The 22,833-nt window shown below is 41.2% G+C and overlaps 1 protein-coding gene across 1 annotated transcript in view; it reads left to right on the top strand.

Moving 5' to 3' along the window:
- LOC109866594 (ras-related protein Rab-32) overlaps nucleotides 1-22,833 on the top strand; it is a 36,072-nt gene that overhangs the window by 8,243 nt on the left and 4,996 nt on the right. Inside the window, exon 2 of the mRNA XM_020455342.2 lies at nucleotides 14,863-15,140. Within this exon, the coding sequence (XP_020310931.1) occupies nucleotides 14,863-15,140 (278 nt within the window). The remainder of the gene's footprint in view (nucleotides 1-14,862; nucleotides 15,141-22,833) is intronic.

Here is a 22,833-nt window from a genome sequence, read left to right on the forward strand (position 1 = left end):
CCTCATGATGCTGCCACCACCGTGCTTCACGGTTGGAATGGTGTTCTTCGGCTTGCAAGCCTCCTTTTTCCTCCAAACATAACAATGGTCATTATGGTCAAACAGTTGTATTTTTGTTTCATCAGAACGCGTCTCCTTCCTGAGTGGTTTGACATCTGCGTGGTCCCATGGTGTTTATACTTGCGTATTATGGTTTGTACAGATGAACGTGGTACCTTCAGGCGTTTGGAAATTGCTCCCAAGGATGAACCAGACTGGTGGAGGTCTACAATTTTGAATAATTTAAAATACATTTTTTTTAAACTAAAAAAACATCCCATGCTGTCAAGCAAAGAGACACTGAGTTTGAAGGTCAGCCTTGAAATACATCCACAGGTGCACCTCCAATTGGCTCAAATGATGTCAATTAGCCTATCAGAAGCTTCTAAAGTCATGACATAATTTTCTGGAATTTTCCAAGCTGTTTAAAGGCACAGTCAACTTAGTGTATATAAACTTGTGATACAGTGAAATAATCTGTCTGTATACAATTGTTGGAAAAATTACTTGTATCATGCACAAAGTAGATGTCCTAAAAGACTTGCCAAAACTATAGTTTGTTAACAAGAAAATTGTGGAGTGGTTGAAAAACAATTTTTATTGACTCGAACCTAAGTGTATGTAAACTTCCGACTTCAACTGTAGCTACCGAAAAATTATCTGAGGGGAAAAAGTTGGTCACTCAACAACACATTCAATGACATGACATCATCCTAGCTAATGTTAGGCTCTGTGTTTTTAGCTTGCTAAATAATTATATAAGATCATTTTAGCTTGCCTAGTTATTTAACTAGGCATGTCAGTTAAGAACAAATTCTTATTTACAATTACTGCCTAAAGGGGAACAGTGGGTTAACTGCCTTGTTCAGGGGTAGAACAACAGATTTTTACCTTGTCAGCTCTGGGATTTGATCCAGCAACCTTTCAGTTACTTGCCCGAAGCTCTAACCACTAGGCTACAGCATTTCTGTATGGTGGACTCAATGTCTTGTACTGTAGTTGAGTAGCCAGCCTATGCTACCGCTCAGTTGTTGCTGTAATAGGCCTACATGTTTCTCCTTTGCATGGTGTTTTGATGCAGGTTTAGTTTTTTTTTGTTATTAATTCTCAAGCTTTTAAAAACCCGAAGCTAGACTGCAACATTTTAGTAGCCTAGCTAGTACGGTGGTATGTACACTTTCCCTCTACTATGCGCTGTAAACTGGACACATGAAAGCAGCACAATTGAAGTTGAATTCACTGCATCAGGCTGTAATTTCATGAACTGTTGACTAATTTATACTGGTTTGTGTGTCCTGTTGTCTATTGTTCTTTAGTAGTGATTTACAATGCATTCAGAAATGTTTCAGATCCCTTGACTTTTTCCTCATTTTAAAATGTAGTAAATAGTTTTCAATCTATACACAATATCCCATAATGGCAAAAAGCAAGAACTGGTTTTAATTTATAAATACAAATCTGATGTCGTATTTACAACCTGCACCCCCTGCACATTGACTCAGTTCGGTACTCCTTGTATATAGCCTCGTTATTTAGTTTTTATTTGATTTTCTACTTTTATTTTAGTTAGTAAATATTTTCTTAACTCTATTTCTTGAACTGCAGTGGTGGGCTTGTAGGTAAGAATTTCACAGTAAGGTCTACCTACACCTGTTGTATTTGGCAGATGTGACAAATACAATTAGATTTTATTGCATTTTCTGTAGGTTACAGCAATGAGCTGTTGGAACCCGAAACTTGGCATGGACGTTTAGCCTTCAACATGTTTAAACTGTCGGTCCGGTAGGAGATTCGGTCAGTGCTATTAGTGATGATATGATATAGTGCACTGGCTTGCTCATGTGTTTGTGGTTCTGGGAGGAGGGTTATGTGTGCGTGTGGCAACGCACTGCCGTTTGGTGTGCAGCATGTTGGCAGTGCTTGCTGTGACTAGTGCAACGCTGGCTGTATGGTAGGGGGTAGGGGTCGACCGATTAATCGGAATGGTTTTTGTTTGCCGATATATTTTTTTTAAGAAAAAAAAAAAAAAGAAAATATATTTTTAAGAAAAATTTTACACCTTTTATTTAATCTTCATTAAACTAGGCAAGTCAGTTAAGAACACATTCTTATTTTCAATGACGGCCTAGGAACGGTGGGTTAACTGCCTCGTTCAGTGGCAGAAAGACAGATTTTCACCTTGTCAGCTCGGGGGATTCAATCTTGCAACCTTACAGTTAACTAATCCAACGCAATAACGACATGCCTCTCTCTCGTTGCACTCCACAAGGAGACTGCCTGTTACGCAGATGCAGTAAGCCAAGGCGAGTTGCTAACTAGCATTAAACTTATCTTATAAAAAACAATCATAATCACTAGTTAACTACACATGGTTGATGATATTACTAGATATTATCTAGCGTGTCCTGTGTTGCATATAATCTGACTGAGCATACAAGCATCTAAGTATCTGACTGAGCGGTGGTAGGCAGAAGCAGGCGCATAAACATTCATTCAAACAGCACTTTCGTGAGTTTTGCCAGCAGCTCTTCCTTATGCGTCAAGCATTGGGCTATTTATGACTTCAAACCTATCAACTCCCGAGATGAGGCTGGTGTGACGGAAGTGAAATAGCTGGCTAGTTAGCGCGCGCTAATAGCGTTTCAATCTTCACTTGCTCTGAGCCTTGGGGTGGTTGTTTCCCTTGCTCTGCATGGGTAACGCTTCGATGTGGTGGCTGCTGTCATTGTGTTGCTGGTTCGAGCCCAGGGAGGAGCGAGGAGGGGGACGGAAGCTATACTGTTACACTAGCAATACTAAAGTGCCTATAAGAACATCCAATAGTCAAAGGTTAATGAAATACAAATGGTATAGAGGTAAATAGTCCTATAATAACTAGAACCTAAAACTTCTTACCTGGGAATATTTAAAAAATGTATTATTATTTTTTTAAATCTTTATTTAACTAGGCAAGTCAGTTAAGAACAAATTCTTATTTTCAATGACGGCCTAGGAACAGTGGGTTAACTGCCTCGTTAAGGGGCAGAACAACAGATTTGTACCTTGTCAGCTCAGGGATTGAATTTGCAACCTTCTGTTTACTAGTCCAACGCTCGACCCACTTGAAGACTCATGTTAAAAGGAACCACCAGCTTTCATATGTTCTCATGTTCTGAGCAAGGAACTGAAACATTAGCTTTCTTACATAGCACATATTGCACATTTACGTTCTTCTCCAACACTTTGTTTTTGCATTATTTAAACCAAATTGAACATGTTTCATTATCTACTTGAGGCTAAATTGATTTTATTGATGTAGTATATTAAGTTAAAATAAGTGTTAATTCAGTATTGTTGTAATTGTCATTATTACAAATACATTTTTATTTATTTAAATCGGCCAATTTTAAATCGGTATCGGCTTTTTTGGTCCTCCAATAGTTGGTATCGGCGTTGAAAAATCATAATCGGTCGATCTCTAGTAGTGAGCCAAAATAAATTGACAACCCAAATCATTGTGCGGGCCGGATAGAAATGTGTCTCGCCTTGTGTTTGACACGTGCTCTAGACTATTACCCATGTTATGACTGACTTGTGATCATTGCCCTTGCTAGTTTGATTGTATTGACATTCCCAGCCTTAGTTACAGTTGTCCGTTTTTATTCTGAATATTGAGTCATTAAACTGAAACAGTGCATCGTCCTGAATGGATGGAGGCAGCAAACATTGTACCAGGCCAGCTGTGATTTACAACCTGATAGCAATATTTTTTGGACTATCAAGAAATGTATTGGTGAATTATATTAATCATGCATTGAACTGCATCCATACCTTGCATCCACTGCCAACAATGCCTTAGTGTACTTCATGGACGTTTGAGCTAAATATAACCTATTTTTATAAAGTTGGTTTTGAAGCATCAACTGGGAATTTGATATTTTTGACTGATATTATGATTATCTGCAAAGATGTTAAAACGCTGTCATTTCCACTTTAAAATATATTAAATTACTGACATTGATGCTTGGAATAAACATTGCGTAAGTTATATGAGAATGGTCTCATAGGATCTTAAGCAATGAATGCTATTTTATTTTGGGAAAATTCAGAGGTGGAAACTTTGAGAATTAAAGGGAATATATGGGAATTAACGGAAATATATGCAAATGAATATTAATACCATTTAAATGTAGATGTTTTTTGAAGTGTATATATTTACCATATATGGAGAAAGAAACAAACCTTTTACCTTATCATAAGTAGAAAATTGCAAATTATTAAATCCTTCCAATAGAAAAAAACCCCTATTTAGTTACAAATTGAACTGTAATTAAGAGTTGACTCTTTACTTGGGATGATCCCCAAGGATCCATCGCATCTCCCCAAAACATTTTCAACACATCTGTAAAATTATAGTCAAGAAACTGAAGCTTCCATGTCTTCTCCCTGGACCTCCTCAATGTCCACCTCTTGAACATTAGACTCTGTCTTCACTGTCATTTTCTTTACTTGTTGAGGATGGCTCGTTGTTAGGCTCAAAAAGCCTCAAGTTTGCCCAGATTTCCACCAATTTTTCAACCTTTGTATTGGTCATCCTGTTGCGTGCCTTGGTGTGTGTGTGTGTGTTTCCAAGCAAGGACCAGTTGCGTTCTGAGGCGGCTGATATTGGTGGGATTTGGAGGATGATGGAGGCAACAGGGAAAAGAGCCTCAGATCCACAAAGTCCCTTCCACCGCTGATGAGATATGTTGACAAGACTGCCATAATGCATCTCCATCCCAAAACCCTTGCTTGGAAGTGTACTTACAGACTGCCAAGAACCTTGCCCTCATCCAGGCCAAGGTGGCGAGATGCAGTAGTGATGGCACCATAGGCCTTGTAGATCTCTGCACCAGACAGGATGCTCTTGCCAGCATACTTGGGGTCCAACATGTACGCTGCGGCGTGTATGGGCTTCAGGCAGAAGTCTTCACGCTTTTTGATTTATTTCAGAACTGCAGTTTCTTCTGCTTGGAGCAACAGTGAAGTGGGCTGAGCACTACTGATTTCTTCTCTTACATCTGCAAGCAGAGTCTGAACATCAGACAGGATGGCATCGTCTCCCTTAATCCCTAAAATGGCTACTGCTATAGGTTTCAGGAGTTTCAGGCTGTTTACCACTCTCTCCCAAAATACATCATCCAGGAGGATCCTCTCAATGGGGCTCTCCATATCGGCAGACTGTGATATGGCCATTTTTTGGAGAGACTCCTTCCCCTCCAGGAGAATGTCAAACATGATGACAACACCACCCCAACGGGTGTTGCTGGGTGGCTTCAATGTGCTGCTCTTATTTATCTCACTTTGCTTGGTGAGGTAGATTGCTCCTATAACTTGATGACTGTTTACATACCTAACCATTTCTTTGGCTCTCTTGTAGAGTGTATCCATTGTTTTCAGTGCCATTATGTCCTTGAGGAGCAGATTCAATGCATGAGCAGCACAGCCAATGAATGTGAGGGTAGGACTCCTTCACTTTTGACCACTTTAGACCGAACATGAAGCAGCCTTCATGTTCGCAGCATTGTCTGTCACCAGTGCAAATACCTTCTGTGGTCCAAGGTCATTGATGACTGCCTTCAGCTCATCTGCAATGTAGAGACCGGTGTGTCTGTTGTCCCTTGTGTCTGTGCTCTTGTAGAATACTGGTTGAGGGGTGGAGATGTAGTTAATTATTTCTTGCCCACGAACATACAACCACCCATCAGAGATAATTGTCTGCTTTCTCTATGATTTGCTTGACCTTCACTTGAACTCTGTTGAACTCTGCATCCAGCAAATGAGTAGATAAAGCACGTCTGGTTGGAGGGATGTATGCTGGGCAAAGAACAGTCAGAAATCTCTTCCAATACTCATTGCCAGTGAGCATCAGGGTTGAACCAGTTGCATACACAGCTCAAGCAAGACATTCTTCAGCATTTCTCTGACTACATTGAGTCAACAAAAACTTCTGATTCCGGGAGGACCATGAGCTGTTGCTATCGATAAGGTATCTTATTCATAATTTTCACCTCCAATAGAAGTATAGGGACTTTTGTCAGAAGGTTGCTTGTTGTGAGCGCTGAGGAAACTTTATGCCTTGGTCAGATGATTCTGCATCTTTGTTGCATTCTTCACATTTGGCACAGTATTTGCAAATGTACACAGCTTTTATTTCAACATTAGCTGCAGTGAGATGTCTCCACACATCAGATAGTGCCCGTGGCATTTTCCTGTAAAGATTAGAAGAATGAGTAAAGTTAGAAAATATTTAAACACACTTTGCTTTAGGTTACTATTTACTAGTTAACAAAAAATCATGTACGTCATATAAAATATATTCACCCCACCCAGTATTGTAATCAGAATTTACCAGAAAGCATGTAATCCTTGGCTCCGACAGTGTAGTAGTGTGGGCTCAATAGCATCTCATTAGTGTGCAAGATCTTGAGAATCAGCTGTAGATATGATGGAAGAATACACCGTGCATGCAGAGGGTTGCAATTCCATTGAATTGGGGATAGTTTAACTAAAATATGCCTCAAGACCTAAAATTGCCTTATGCGTGTCCCACAAAAAAGGCTCACTGTAATAACTTTGATGAATTTAAGCAAAATTCCCCAAATTCCCGGGCTCAACTTTCCATGGAAAATATACCGGAAGGTTTCCGACCCTTTGCAACCCTAAGTGTTATCCTGTTCTACCTTAACAATGTTGAATTGCAGCCTACATTGAAGTAATGCCATCGGGGAGCTATTTACAAGACTGCCTTGGAGGTTGCAGTATAATAGATAGATAGCAAGTCATCTATTGTCTAACCATTGAACCTCATCCTGCCTCGAATGGCCAAACACCTCAGCACAAACTAAAATCATCACTATGGTGTATTTAACGCTTTAATCAATCTCTATGAATCGTTTGGGAAGGTGAGGGCTACTAGTCTGGCTAGCACTTAACATCAAAACAGCCTTGCAAAACTTATCGGCATGATGCATTGATAATGAAGGGGGCTGTGATTGTACATGATGATTCTCCTTTGTGTCTTTCTCAATCAATCAGGCACAGCCACATACAGCCTCCAAGTGCTGCCCCCTTCCATTACAACTGTTGGATTTTCAATTCCAAGTAACGAGAGGTCTCAATCTCCCAGAAAAAAAAATGTTTGAGAGAACCAATCAATGCGTCCGCTCAATTTCTGAACAAATATTGCATTAACAAACCGCCTTCTGTCCAGACCAGTGAGTCACAGCTCTTCCTCGCTGTGTGGTCACATGGGTTGTGTGAGCAAGGCTAGAGGTCTACTCCAGCAGAATAGCAACGCTTACATATCGAATACACCATCTGAGTGGCACTGAATATTGAGCCAGGTGTTGAAGGAAAGTTACATTTCCTTCTGACATCGTCTTCCCCTAAACTTCTTACCTCCTTTTATGATTGCATTGAAGAAATCCATTTCCAATGGCTTTCAATAAAGTGAAGCTTATGAAGTCGGCTCCAGGTTGATTCCATGCCAGCATGACACCTTGAGTGTGTAGGTACAAACCTTTTTTCATTCAAAGCAATCGATGTGCACCAGTGTTGCTACTCATCTGCCAATCAGGGACCTGGCTTCCCTTGTCTACAAGTTACATTCACAAAGAAGTACTGAATTATAGGGTATGGATGCAGGCACGAAGGGTAATTGGGGGGCATCAGGTGCAAACTGTTAATGAATTAATTGCCTTAGGTGTCTACTCACTTCGATACATTATATATATTTATGAGATAGCTTTCCACAAAGGACCTCCGCATCGGCCGTTCTTAAAATTTGTGGGGCTAACTCATAAATTATATGCAAAATATGATATGGACACTGTCCTTGAACAATGGTCTAGTTGTTTAAAACGTGTGGGGATACAGAGTTGAATTTATATATTCACATGGCTTCTCTTTGGAGTAATTTGTTATAATCAACTCCTCTGCGTGGTGGATGTTTTAAAAAATCCCGACGCAACACAATTAATGATTAGTGATTTTGTTCTAGAAAGTGTTTCACACCACAGCGTACTTTCAAGGCGCGGGATGTTTTTCCAATATAAATCTTATTGCAAGAACATTGTCAAATATAAATTACTACTTTAGTAGTGAAAGTTATACATGACTTTAACTCATAGGTCCTAGAAGTCTGTGGGCATACAAGTACATTTGGTTATAGTCCTACATGAGGTACATGATCTACCTGAGAAACATCCTTTTATGAATGTCTCTTTTCTCTCTCTGACCACATCTGATCAAACCAATATGTTTGGTAGATTTCTCTATCGTTTTCTAGGTAAATAAAAGGTGGATTCTGGACGGCAGAATGCAAAGAGGAGTCTGATAGTATATGCCAGTGCTTATTGACGCTGTCATTGAAAGTAAGTACACAGTTTACAGGAAACTGTTTCTTCGGTTTTTGTTGGGATTTATTAAGTAACCGGCTTCAGTTCAAGCTTTTAACTTGTTTTGGAGCTTCATCAAGCCAGGTCTCGGGGTGTCCTCGAGCTGAAATGCTCAAGGAGAGAATTCTTATTGTCCATCGTATTCTTCCTCTGTGTCACAGATATGCAATGCAGTCTATGAAGTTGGCTGACTAGTAAGTAAACCTATTTTTAGGGGGAGAGGATGGTACAGTAACTATCATCTGTCAGTATGGTATTTTCATCTGTAGGTTTTCTGTAGTATTTAGATTCTACATTTCTTAGGTTACAAAAAAGGGACAGAGTTGATATTCTTTTCCATAGTGAAGGAAATTGATTGTACCCTAGAGTTAATGTAGTTAAGAGATTCATTTTAATTTAATTTCGGATCCCGTCCAGATCATAAAGAAATCGTCTACATCAGGGGTGGGAAAAACTCTAGTCCTCAGGGGCCTGATTGGTGTCACACTTTTGCCCCAGTCCTAGCTAACACACCTGATTCCAATAATCAACTAATCATGATCTTCAGTTTAGAAGGCAATTTGTTTAATCAGTTTTGGATGCTAGGGATGTGGACAATGTGACACCACTCCTGCCCTGAGGACTAGAGTTGCCAATGTCTGGTCTATAGCGGGTCCAATATTTGACATGTTCTTAGTATAGATTATTTTCATCAATTTAAATCCAAAGAGATTTGCGTAATTAGGGGTAATAATAATAATAATGGGGTTCCCTTCGCTGTTACAAAGGTCTGTAGGTAGTAATATTAGTCAAATACAAAATAGTTTTTAGTGAGCACTAGTTGCGCAAGTTCAATTATATAATTTGAAGGCACAAGGCATCCGTGGTCGGAGAGGAAGAATTTGAGGGCCTCCATCATTCGTAATATTGGTGTATAATGATGAGACACTGAGTGACTGGCCAATTTCCTTCATTAATAACTGGTATACTTTGTATTTTCGATATAAAGTCAGTGGTGTCTTTTAAACAGGATGGCAACTGCATGTTGGAAGAATGTTAAACATGCTATTTACATTTGTATCACACATTTTTTTTGAAAATCATTCAAGTTTGTCCGACACACTGAATTCTTCCACTGCTATATCTATCGCTACATCTGCCATCATTGAAGTCGTTGGTGTTGACGAGGGGCGTTGTACAAAACAGTTAACAGCGATTGAATCGTCTAACCAATCAGAGTATCAGAATTTTCAAAACGTTGCTTTACTTACGTGTGTTCTGGCTCTGGTCCAACCCATCAGTTTCTGGGACCAATCAGACAATCCATTTTCCCATTCACTGTTTTGGTGGTGCTCATAAAATGTATCAGAACTTTAAAAGTAGCAGAGAGCTCACTGTAGTCTGACTACAGTGAATAGAGAGGGACAAGGCCATGCGCAGGGAACATTTCATAACATCTTACTTGACTTTTGCACAGTGGTGAAAAGAGGAAGAACAATGAAAAGGAGAGTTTCACTGCTTTGTTGTCACTCACAACCTGGAGACAGGTTCACATACTATACATACCAAACTTAGAAAGTTAGGTTTTTGCGAAAACAGACTTCTAAAGTTCGGTATTTACAGTATGTGAACCTGTTTTGAGGTTGGGAATGAAAACCACATAAAATCAAATCAAAATGTTTTGTCACATGCGCCGAATACAATGTGCTCTTCCCAACAATGCAGAGTACAAAAAATTGTAACTCAGAGGAAAAGTATACACAAGAATGGGGCTATACAGAATGGGGCTATATGTAGCAGTACCAGATCAATGTGCAGGAGGGGTATGATGTATTGGCGTGGTAAAGTGACTAGGCATCAGGATAGGTACTAATAAGAGAGTAGCCTTCAGAAGCTTCTCAATGTACCAATCCTCTCGTCTCTCATCAACAAATAGCTGGCATTTTGAAAGTATTAGTACCTCTGCCAGTATTCTTTTCTCTCTTGACTACCCAGACTACTAGTTCATTCGATTCACACTGAAAAGTATTTTTTCCTTTGAGGTCGGACTGAGCCTGAGCCTTAAGTGTGTGTGGAGCCTGTCGACTAAAAGCCGATAAATGGTAACACTTTATTTTAGGGGTACCTAATTAACCATTTATAAGGCATATATAAATGGTGTATTCTCCGTTTATTAATCATTACTCCCACAATTTACTAATCATTTAAGTATTTTTGCAGTCCCTAATCTAAAGTGAGCGCTTTCTACTTTATAAATACTTTATAAATGTTTTGATTGACCAGTGTGATTTCTCACAGAAGGATGGGCATGTCATTGGGATACATTCCGTCAGTATCTATATATACATGGGTGACTAACTAGCTTACTAACATTTTACAACTGTGGGAGTAATGATTAATAAATGGTGAACACAATTTATAAATGGTTTATTAGGTACCAGGGGTGTCATGCACCCCAGAAATCTGAGGGGGCACAAAGTATGTGAGGATGGCTGGGGGGTGGGTCGACAAGTTTTGGAAGTTGTAGGAATTTAGCATTTTTCGAACACCTGAAACACATTTTTACTGCAATCTAGAGACATAACAAGCAGAAAAAGCAGAAAAATATTATTTCTTTGACATAGAAATAAGCACAATGTCAAATAAATAATATTTTTCTGCTTATCTAAGCATACCTCTTGAGCCGTCTGTATCCACCTGATGTGTGTGGTAATTTATATATATTTACATATTTTTTTTTTTAACTGAATCTGCTTCTCTGAATCTTTCTAAAAGATTGAAAGGAATGTGAGTCTTATTTAGTAAATGCTTTATTTTCTAAAGTTGTTGCCAGCAGGCATGCCAGCTAAAGTAGTTAAGCAGGCTAGCTACTCTAACTTGATTGATAGCCTGAAATGGCTTCTTGGTAGCTAGTTATGAGGTTGGTACATTGGGAGTCTCTGGGCAGCTAAAGCCAACTTCATTAAATGTCTAGGTGGCTAGTGGAAACGCCAAAAAAAATTACATTTAAAAAATATGTATATATTAAAAAGGACATCTGAGGGCTTGACACCTGTTTTAGTTACCCTTTAAAATAAAGTGATACCCGAGAAATACTGAAAACGTTTAATAAAGTGAGTTTTTTTTTATTTCTTTATTCCTCTTCTAAGACTTCTTCTCTTGGATCTCTGGGCACCAAAAGGCCTGGAAATTAAAGCCTTTATTTCAATCCATCATCTCGCCTTCCCACTGTGCCGTGTCCCCAGTGAATTCACCTGGGGTTAAACCGACTAAATTTAGACCCTCAATTATGAGCAATTACTGAGCAGGCCTGTAGGCCCCTCAGTGTATTGACTCCCTCACTCACACCCGCACTGCGACACGCAGTTTCCAAACGTAGCTGGGTAAGTACCTGTAATGAAGTGAAACTGCAGGGGGAGAAACTGCCGTCACGGTTCCTGAAACGGCTCTCTTTATTCAGTGTTTAACTTGGATGCAGTGGAGACTAGTTCTGTGCAGTGAGGTGAGCTACTCCTCATTCTTTAATTGGATTGTGTGCAGCATCAGCAATGTCCATTTCTGTTGTAACTTACATGTGTTCAGACAGTGCAACCATTTTTAAACACTGCCACGGCATTATCCTTCTAATTTGATGTCCACATTCCAACACAAAGTTATTTCTTGGATGGTCATTTTAGAATTAGGTGAGTAGGTAACCATGAGTCATGCAACCCCTTAAAATATTGGCATTGGCATTGGCCACCTGCTCCCAGAGCTGGTACATACTAGTTTGTTGTTTGTGGAACTGGCAATTAGACCATAAATCAATCATTCACCAGGCTCAGATGTATCAAAACCAACTGAGCTGTTGCCATATTAGCATAGCAACCTGCCAGATCTCTCCAATAACATACCATGGGTGCTCTATTGTCTTCTAATGAGACTCTTCTGTCATAGTGACAGGGTAAAGAACCCAGAGTGATATCATTAGAATAGATTGTCTGTCTGTCTGTCTCTCTCTCTCTCTCTCTCTCTGTCTCTCTCTACATCCGTGCCCACATGGTTGTAAACAGCCGTACAGACACGCGGACATGGTTGTAAACAGCCGTACAGACACGCGGACATGGTTGTAAACAGCCGTACAGACATGGAACTGAGAGCCTTCTAGCATTCTAAAAATGATTCCTGAACATTCTGGGATGCTTGAACAGAACACCCCAGAACAATCTGAAGTCTTGTATGTTCCATTCCGACTAAGTATTCTGCTGAGAGACGGCAGAGGTGTGGATTCGCAAGAGCTCCGATATGGGAGGATGATCACAGCTCTGTCTGTTCCACTTTTTTCCTCTCTTTTTGGCCTGTGTCTGTGAGGCAGTGGGGCAGGCAGCAGTGATCAGGGTTCAGTTGAGTGCAGAAGCTCTTTCATCCCCTGTTATGGCTGTCAGTCTCACACACAACCTGCCTGACACAACTGTAGGAAGCCTTATGATCTGCAAATGACGTAACATGTAGAAGAGGGCTGGATCAGAGAGAGAGAGAATTGCTGCATGGGTGTGATCCTGGACCCCAAACAGGTAAAGCAGAGGTATAGTCTTCCCATTAATCCCCCGACCAAAGATTCACCTTTAATTGAGGTACGCCTCAGTGAACAATCACTCACAGGTTGATTGATTTCAGCAGTCTTGAAGGTTCTATAAATTCTTGTCCTGGAAATAATTTGTGGAGATGGGGCTCCACCTCAAATCTGTTTGCTCTAAAGGTTTTGTCCAGTGCTCATTAATGTAATTTGATGGAACTTTGTGAGAAATCTAAAAAATTGTTAGGGTCAATTTTGTTGCAATATCCCAGTGAGAAACCGAAGGGGGTGATAGGAGAATCATCCTCATATTATTGAGTACAACCCATGCTCCATGTCAACTAAAGCTTGCATATCGAAATCCAATGCATGCAAATTGTTAATCAATGCCGCAGGCTTTTGGCCATTCATTATCAGGGTTTGCATTTTCACTTCTCTCTGAGATTAATAGCTAATACACAGACTGATAATATGGCTATGGAATAATAGTCTTGCCATCGTTGTGACTGTATTTTGAGTAGTGCCTTGCTTAGATTGGTAGTGACACCCAGTATCCCGGTGGTAATTCCACTTGCTTTCACTTTGTAAAGCATCATTCCAGATTTCTCCCAGTAAGACTGGAGAGAATGGGTTCATTATCGAGGAGGCAGATTTCTCCCAGTAAGACTGGAGAGAATGGGTTCATTATCGAGGAGGCAGATTTCTCCCAGTAAGACTGGAGAGAATGGGTTCATTATCGAGGAGGCAGATTTCTCCCAGTAAGACTGGAGAGAATGGGTTCATTATCGAGGAGGCAGATTTCTCCCAGTAAGACTGGAGAGAATGGGTTCATTATCGAGGAGGCAGATTTCTCCCAGTAAGACTGGAGAGAATGGGTTCATTATCGAGGAGGCAGATTTCTCCCAGTAAGACTGGAGAGAATGGGTTCATTATCGAGGAGGCAGATTTCTCCCAGTAAGACTGGAGAGAATGGGTTCATTATCGAGGAGGCAGATTTCTCCCAGTAAGACTGGAGAGAATGGGTTCATTATCGAGGAGGCAGATTTCTCCCAGTAAGACTGGAGAGAATGGGTTCATTATCGAGGAGGCAGATTTCTCCCAGTAAGACTGGAGAGAATGGGTTCATTATCGAGGAGGCAGATTTCTTCCTTGGCTTGAGTCTTTGGATTAGAGTCATGACAAACTAGAAAAAGTGGGTCAAGATCCGTTTTGGTCATTTGGTGGGGAAGGGGAACCAAAATGAAGGCAAAACACTACTCTCACACAGCAGGAGAATAAAATATGTTTGTCTTCTGAATGACTTTTACCTTCCTCTGTCATCTGATGAAACACTGGCAAATCCTCACTCAGTTTTATATCCATGTCTAAAACATGTACATATTCCTGGTAAACTGGGCTAATTGTCCCCAAACTGGCACCTTTAAATGTCTCAAATGGGAGTGTGGTGAGTGATTTTAGTGGAGTAATCGATCTCACAAGTGGTCCTTGTTGTGCTGTACTCACTGCGCTGGGTAATGGGGCCTGTGGAATCTCCTGTCACAGGTCTATCTGTGTGTGTACAGAAGGAACAGACCCTGCTTTGCTGCCTCATTAGCAACACTCAAAGGCTAAGTTGCTTCCACCCCTCTATAGGCTCCTGTGTTTTGTACATTCAGATGTCTTGTTTTTTCCTTGAATCCTTTCTGATGTCCTCTTATGGGCAAACAGAATCTCTGCATCTGGTAACCCATTGAGCATTTGACCCAACAGCCTTTTGTTTATTAACTAGTCCATCTCCTTAGTTACTTTGATGCAGGCCTACTAGGTTTAATTGTGTACTGTACCATTGACCCATTGAGTTACTGATCGTGTTGCTTCCCTGTCCCCATGCAGGTCAGGAGCGATTTGGGAACATGACGCGGGTGTACTACAAGGAGGCGGTGGGGGCATTCGTGGTGTTTGATGTGACGAGGGGCTCCACGTTTGAGGCCGTGTCCAAATGGAAACACGACTTGGACAGCAAGGTGAAACTGGCCAATGGCAGCCCTATCCCCTCAGTGCTGCTGGCCAATAAGTGTGACCAGAAAAATGAGACCTCCAACAACACTTCCCTCATGGACAACTTCTGTAAAGAGACTGGCTTCCTGGGCTGGTTCGAGACCTCGGCCAAGGTAAGACACGCACACACACACACACACACATATATGCCTACACCATAAGACTATAACACAGTGGTGGCTGGTAGTACTTTAAATGGGGAGGACAGGCTCATAGTAATGGCTGGAATGGAATGGTTTCAAACACATCAAACACCTGGTTTGCATTTGTTTGATACTATTACATTCACTCCATTCCAGACATTATTATGAGCAGTCCTCCCCTGACTAGCCTCCTCTGCTATAACAGTGTGCTTTGTTGCCATCAGATCTCCCCTAGTCAGGAAGCTTTAACTACAGTGATAGTACTACAAGTACTATTATTGCTAGTGTGTGCATTAGGCTTTTTTTATCAGCTTGAATGGAAGGTAAATGTAGGTCTTTGTTTCCAAGGTTGTTTCCTAATGTTTTACAGGTTTTCTTTTCAGTTTAAAACAAATACAAAAAATAAAGTTGATTGTCAAATAAAGTCTTATTGGTCACATGCGCCGAAGACAACAGGTATTCCTTTTGTTCGATTAATTTCAAATAAATTCACCTTACCGTGAAATGCTTACTTTTACAAGCCCTTTACTAACATTGCAGTAAAATAAATAGAGTTAAGAAAATATTTATTAAATAAACTAAAGTTTAAAAAGAAAAAGTGACAAGAAAATTACATAAATGACATAAAAATAACGAGGGGGTACCGGTACCGAGTCAATGTGCGGGGGTACAGGTTAGTCAAAGTAATTTGTAAAGTGACTATTTCTAGATAATAAACAGCGAGTAGTAGCAGTGTAAAAACAAAGGGAGGGGAGGGGGGGTGTCAATGTAAATAGTCCAGGTCGCAGTGCTCACAGTCTTATGGCTTGTGGGTAGAGACTGTTTAGAAGCCTCTTGGACCTAGACTTGGCGCTCTGGTACCGCTTGCCATGCGGTAGCAGGTAGAACAGTCTATGACTTGGGTTACTGGAGACTTGACACATTTTGGGCCTTCCTCTGACCATACCTTATCTAAGTTCTGTTATACTCACAGACATGATTCAAACAGTTTTAGAAACTTCAGAGTGTTTTCTATCCTAATAATATGCATATCGTATATTCTTGGCATGAGTAGCAGAAAGTTGGAATTGGGCACGCTATTTATCCAAAAGTGAAAATGCTGCCCCCTATACCATAAGAAGTTAATTGGGGTGTATTTGGCCCTCCTTTTCCTATAGTCCACGATCAGCTCCTTTGTCTTGCTCACATTGAGGGAGAGGTTGTTTTCACCACCTGTCTATAGGCTGTCTCATCATTCTCGGTGATCAGGCCTACCACTGTTTTGTCATCAGCAAACTTAATGATGGTGTTGGAGTTGTGCTTGGCCACGCAGTCGTGGGTGAACAGGGAGTACAGGAGGAGACTAAGCACCCACCCTTGAGGAGCCCAAGTGTTGAGGATCAGCATGGCAGATGTGTTGTTTCCTACCCTTACCACCTGGGGGGGGTCCGTCAGGAAGTCCAGGATCCAGTTGCAGAGGGAGGGGTTTAGGTAGTCCTAGGGTCCTTAGCTTAGTGATGAGCTTCGTGTGGCACTATGGTGTTGAATGCTGAGCTGTAGTCAATGAACAGCATTCTGACATAGGCCTTCCTTTTGTCCAGGTGGGAAAAGGCAGTGTGGAACATCGAACACTGAATAGATGGGGAAAAGTCAAAGGCAAGAATAGCATGAAAAGGTCATGTAACACACGTGTTAAGTCACTGGTGGTTTAAGCCTTGACTGGGGGGAGTTAAATTAAAACATTTGAAAGCAGTACTCCTCGTGCTACCAAATCTAACTATTTGTACTGTGGGTCATTGTGCTGTTGAAAGGAGCAGAGTTGGGAAACACAAGCATACCCCACCGTGCCACGCTGAGCACTTTTAGTTAGGAGAGACAGAAGCATGCTCGCCAACAGTTCCAGCATGCATCACAATAACAACCAAAATGGAAGCGGTCTTCAATGCCATTCCAAGATATGTTAAAGGCCTTCAATTGAGTGCTTTTCCTCATCTGAAAACACTATTTTGTTTGACAACTTAAAGGAGGTTGTTAGGCAAGGCCTTTAGGGAGAAATTAAATTAGGGATCAGTGAGCAGGATTTAGTTAGTTTGTGTATGTACAGTCGTATGAAAAGGTTTGGGCACCCCTGACAATTTCCATGCTTTCCATTTATAAATAATTGGGTGTTTGGATCAGCAATGTCATTTTGATCTATCAAATAACTGATGGACATATTTCAGTAGTGAAATGAGGTTTATTGCATTAACAGAAAATGTGCAATATGCATCAAAACAAAATTAGACAGGTGCATAAATTTGGGCACCCCAATAGAAACATCACATCAATATCCAGTATAGCCTCCTTTTGCTAAAATAACAGCCTCTAGATGCTTCCCATAGCCTCTAATGAGTGTCTGGATTCTGGATGAAGGTATTTTGGACCATTCCTCCTTACAAAACATCTCCAGTTAGGTTTGATGGTTGCCGAGCATGGACAGCCCGCTTCAAATCATCCCACAGATTCTCAATGATATTCAGGTCTAGGGACTGGGATGGCCATTCCAGAACATTGTACTTGTTCCTCTGCATAAATGCCCGGGTAGATTTTGAGCAGTGTTTTGGGTCGTTGTCTTGTTGAAATATCCAGCCCCGGCATAACAACCTTGTGACTGATTCTTCAAGAATCTGCTGATATTGAGTGGAATCCATGCGACCCTCAACTTTAACAAGATTCCCAGTACCGGCACTGGCCACACAGCCCCACAGCATGATGGAACCAAATTTGACTGTGGGTAGCAAGTGCTTTTCTTGGAACGCTGTGTTCTTTTGCCGCCGTGAATAACGTCCCTTGTTATGACCAAATAACTCAATATTTGCTTCATCAGTCCACAGCACCTTATTCCAAAATGAAGCTGGCCAAATGTGCATTTGCATACCTCAAGTGACTGTTTGTGGCGTGTGTGCAGAAAAGGCTTCTTCCGCATCACTCTCCCATACAGCTTCTCCTTGTGCAAAGTGTGCTGAATTGTTGAACGATGCACAGTTACACCATCTGCAGCAAGATGATGTTGTAGGTCTTTGGAGGTGGTCTGTGGACTGTTTTTGACCGTTCTCACCATCCTTCGTCTTTGCCTCTCCGATATTTTACTTGGCCTGCCACTTCTGGCCTTAACAAGAACTGTGCCGGTGGTCTTCCATTTCCTCACTATGTTCCTCACAGTGGACACTGACAGCTTAAATCTCTGCAATAGCTTTTTGTAGCCTTCCTCTAAACCATAATGTTGAACTATCTTTGTTTTCAGGTCATTTGGGAGTTGTTTTGTGGCCCCCATGTTTCCACTCTTCAGAGGAGAGTCAAAGTGAACAACAACTTGCAATTGGCCACCTTAAATACCTTTTCTCATGATTGGATGCACTTGTCTATGAAGTTCAAGGCTTAATGAGCTCACCAAACCAACTGTGTGTTCCAATTAATCAGTGCTAAGTAGTTACAGGTATTCAAATCAACAGAATGACATGACTGATTTAATTTCATACAACTTAATATTGCTACACTAAAAATCTTTGTCTGGACAATACCCCAGTACTCAGCTTTTATTAGAAAATGAATGGCATGCCACTGTGATCATTTTCTGTGACGACAGAGTAAATTATTATGCAGCCTCAGAGGGGTGCCCAAACTTTTTCATACGACAGTATGTATGCTGAACAAAAATATAAAGGCAACATGTAAAGTGTTGGTCCCATGTTTCATGAGCTGAAATAAAAGATCCCAGAAATGTTCCATATGCACAAAAAACGTATTTATCTAAAATGTTGTGCACAAAAATTCTTTACATCCCTGTAAAATAACATTTCTCCTTTGCCAAGATAATCCATCCCCCTGGCATCTCCATCCATGTGGCATATCAAGAAGCTGATTTAAACAGCATGATCATTACACAGGTGCACCTTGTGCTGGTTACAATAAAATTTGCAGTTTAGTCGCACAACACAATGCCATCTATTTTCACTTTGTCATTATGGGGTATTGTGTGTATTGATACGGAAAAAATGTATCATTTAATCCATATTAGAATAAGGCTGTAACGTAACAAAATGTGGAAAAAGGGGTCTGTATACTTTCTGAATGTACTGCAATCGGCTCTCTGTGTGAAAATTAGGTCAACTGGGGTCTGCCTGTCATGAAGCATTGGAGGGAACTCTCTCTCTCTCTCTGTTTGTGTGTGTGCGCGCCTCAATTCACTGGGGCTTTAGGTTTCTGCTTGCCCCTGTCACCTCAATTCTAATGCCCCCACAAGCCACCAACCCTGGGTAAATGACAGTTACCTCTCACACATGTCCCCCTGCAGTGTCCCTGTCCCTGACACACAGTAGCACCATTCCAGACAGACACTGTACCAGGTCTGAGCAAGGGGTCACACATACCAATGAAACAATATGATGTATGTGTTTGAGCAGAGTTTGTTTAGGCAGTTGTAGCATTTACGCATTCGTGCGCGCACACACACACACACACACACACACACACACACACACAGGGACATCCCCATTCCCTAGCCCAGTGGTTTCCAACCTTTTTAGGTTACTGCACCACCAACAGATGTTTTTCTCTGCATGGAGAACCCCTGAAGTACCCCTTCCTATGCATTTTACCAGTAGGTCTATGGCCTCATGAGTACCCCCAGTGGATAGGTAGTCCTGGTTGGGAACCACTGCGCTAGCCCATGGGGAGACCTTTTAGAGCCACACAAACTCTGTCTTTATCAGCTTTGAGGATGTGATACCCTCAGCGTTTCCCAGCTCTAATCCTGAGCTGTTAGACCTGTAAGAGCGTAGACATGTCCTTTGACTGATCATAGAGTGTGCCACTAGAAACCAAAGCAGGCCACTGCTATTTCAGCCCCATCTCTGCTATAGGAGAGAATTCCTCCCTGCAGAATCGGTCAAGTCCAACCTTATACAGATACTCATCATAGGCCATTATGTGTTGAATCTTGTAGCACAATCCATATTCATGTAAAATGGCCTTCATAAAGCCACCCTGATTGTTGCAACAGCTTGATGGTCAAATACTGATGTACTGTAGAAGGTTCTGTGCTTTAAACTTGATTTCCTGTGTAATTTCTCATAGGATCACCTATTAACCTTCATTGTGAGAAAGACTATCTATGTCTGTTCAAAGCCTTGAGAATTGTGTGTGTGTGTGTGGGATTGTATGCAGTAAGCACTTCTGTCAAACAGTTCAACAGAATGGCAAACATTAGCCTTCAGGAAATCTCAGCCTTCGTGAAACGCAAAATGTCCCTGCTGCTGAATGTACTTTTCTGTCATCACCTGCAGCTGTGCATACGCATGTGAGTGTGTGTGTTCATGTGAGTGACAGAAGGTGTGCTAGTACCCAGCATGCACCAGCACATGTTCCTGAGATAAATAACTCTATTAGGGGACATAACTCAGATGGTTGGCATGGATCTCTGGCTGTGAAGGCACGTACCACATGTGTGTTTTAGAGACATGTCTGCTCTTATTTTGTGCTGAACCTCTATTCTAACAACCATCTCCTTAAATATGAGACTCAAGGGAAATATCACTCTCTCTTTCTGCTTCTCGCTGTCTTTTTCTATTTACCTCTCTTCATCGGTCCCCCTCCTTCTCTCCCTTTCTCCTTCCCTTCCTCGTCTGTCTTTCTCTCCCTCTCTAACATGAAAGGCTCTCTGAAGAGCTCACCAGCCTCATGTTTCTGAATTACTGAGGAATTCTGAAAAAACTACTTGGCTCTAGGGAACCGACCAGCTACACCGCAGATATACTGTAGCAACCAGGAAAAATAGACTCAAAACAACAAACAAAACGCTAGTTGAACTTGTTACAAGACAAAGTATACCACCCCACGTTCATGGACACACATGCAGTTTGCACAATCATTTGCCCTAGACAGTCACACTTCAGTTGATGCTCAGTAATGCGTTGGCCACGTTAGCCATACAGGATTCATCTTTTTATTATACATTTTTTTGTATTGAATTTTCAAAACATACAATCTACCTGCAATGTAGCCACTCAACAATTACATTTAGTCATCTAGCAGACATTCCCATCCAGAGCGACCCACAGGAGCAACCAGGGTCAAGTGCCCCTCCCCACACAGTTCACCGAGAGATGCCCCTCAACCATCCGAGATCTCCCCTTCCATTACTATATGGACTTCGCTTTGTGCACGGGGCATGCTGAAGCAGAAAGGGCCTTCCCCAAACTGTTGCCACAAAGTTGGGAGCACAGAATCGTCTAGAATGTCATTGTATGCTGTAGGAACTAAGGAGCCTAGCCCAAACCATGAAAAACAGCCCCAGACCATTATTCCTACTCCACCACTCTTTACAGTTGGCACTGTGCATTGGAGAAGGTAGTGTTCTCCTGGCATCCGCCAAACTCGTCCGTCGGACGAGATTCCTCCGTCGGACTGCCAGATGGTGATGTGTGATTTATCACTCCAGAGAACTAGTTTCCACTGCTCCAGAGTCCAATGGCAGCAAGCTTTATACCACTCTAGCCGATGCTTGGCATTGTGCATGGTGATCCTAGGCTTGTGTGCGGCTGCTCGGTCATGGAAACCCATTTCATAAAGCTCCCGACGAACAGTTCTTGTGCTGACGTTGCTTCCAGAGGGAGTTTGGAACTCTGTAGTGAGTTGCAACCGAGGACAGACAATTTTTACTCGCTTCAGCACTCGGCGGTCAAGTTCTGTGAGCTTGTGTGGCCTACCACTTCGCAGCACTTACAGTTGACCGGGGAAGCTCTAGCAGGGCAGAAATGTTACGAACTGACTTGTTGGAAAGGTGGTGTATGACGGTGCCACATTGAAATTCACTGAGCTTTTCAGTAAGGCCATTGTTTGTCTATGGAGATTGCAGGGATGTGTGCTCAATTTTATACACCTGTCAACAATGGATGTGACTGAAATAGACGATTCCACTAATTTGAAAGGGTGTCCACATACTTCTGTATATATAGTGTATCTTTCAACAATGCTGTGATGTTTAACATACAATTTGAATCTATCAAATAATATAATCCACAGATTGTGAGTTGAAGATAAATACTTATACTAAGAGTATTAGTAATTTACTGAACAGGTCTCTCCAAATCTCCCAACAATGCTATTTCTACAGTCAATTTTACATTTAATATTATTAATATTATTTTTTCAGTCATTCCTGAACCTGAAACCAGAAACAGGCTACCTGATGGCAATACCAGACAAATGGTCTATTGATTCAGTACAACAAAATCTGCAGAGCTGCTGTGATTCTATTCCCCAAATATTCACAAATTTTCTATATATAGTTTTAGCTAAAAAGCACAAAGTCTTGAATCTTGCAACGTTTTATATATCAACTCATACACCTTGTACCATGTAAATCGGTACATCAAAAATCTCTTCCCAGCTATTTTGCAATCTGTATGGCACAGCCGTCAACATCCTGGTCCTCAAAATGAAACCGGTATACTTTCCTATTTATTATATTTTTGTTATTCTGACAGTTTTTTTTTGGGGGGGGGGGGGGGTAGTGCTGTAATCTTGGATTGAGTAGACCTTCCCATACAATTCCGATAGCTCCATGAAAGACAGAACTCTACCATTCTAATATAATTTAAAAACTAAATAATTATTTGTTAAAATATATTTTCTGGGGGATGAA

This window comes from Oncorhynchus kisutch, linkage group LG21 (genome assembly GCF_002021735.2).
Source record: "Oncorhynchus kisutch isolate 150728-3 linkage group LG21, Okis_V2, whole genome shotgun sequence".
NCBI classification, from domain to species: domain Eukaryota; kingdom Metazoa; phylum Chordata; class Actinopteri; order Salmoniformes; family Salmonidae; genus Oncorhynchus; species Oncorhynchus kisutch.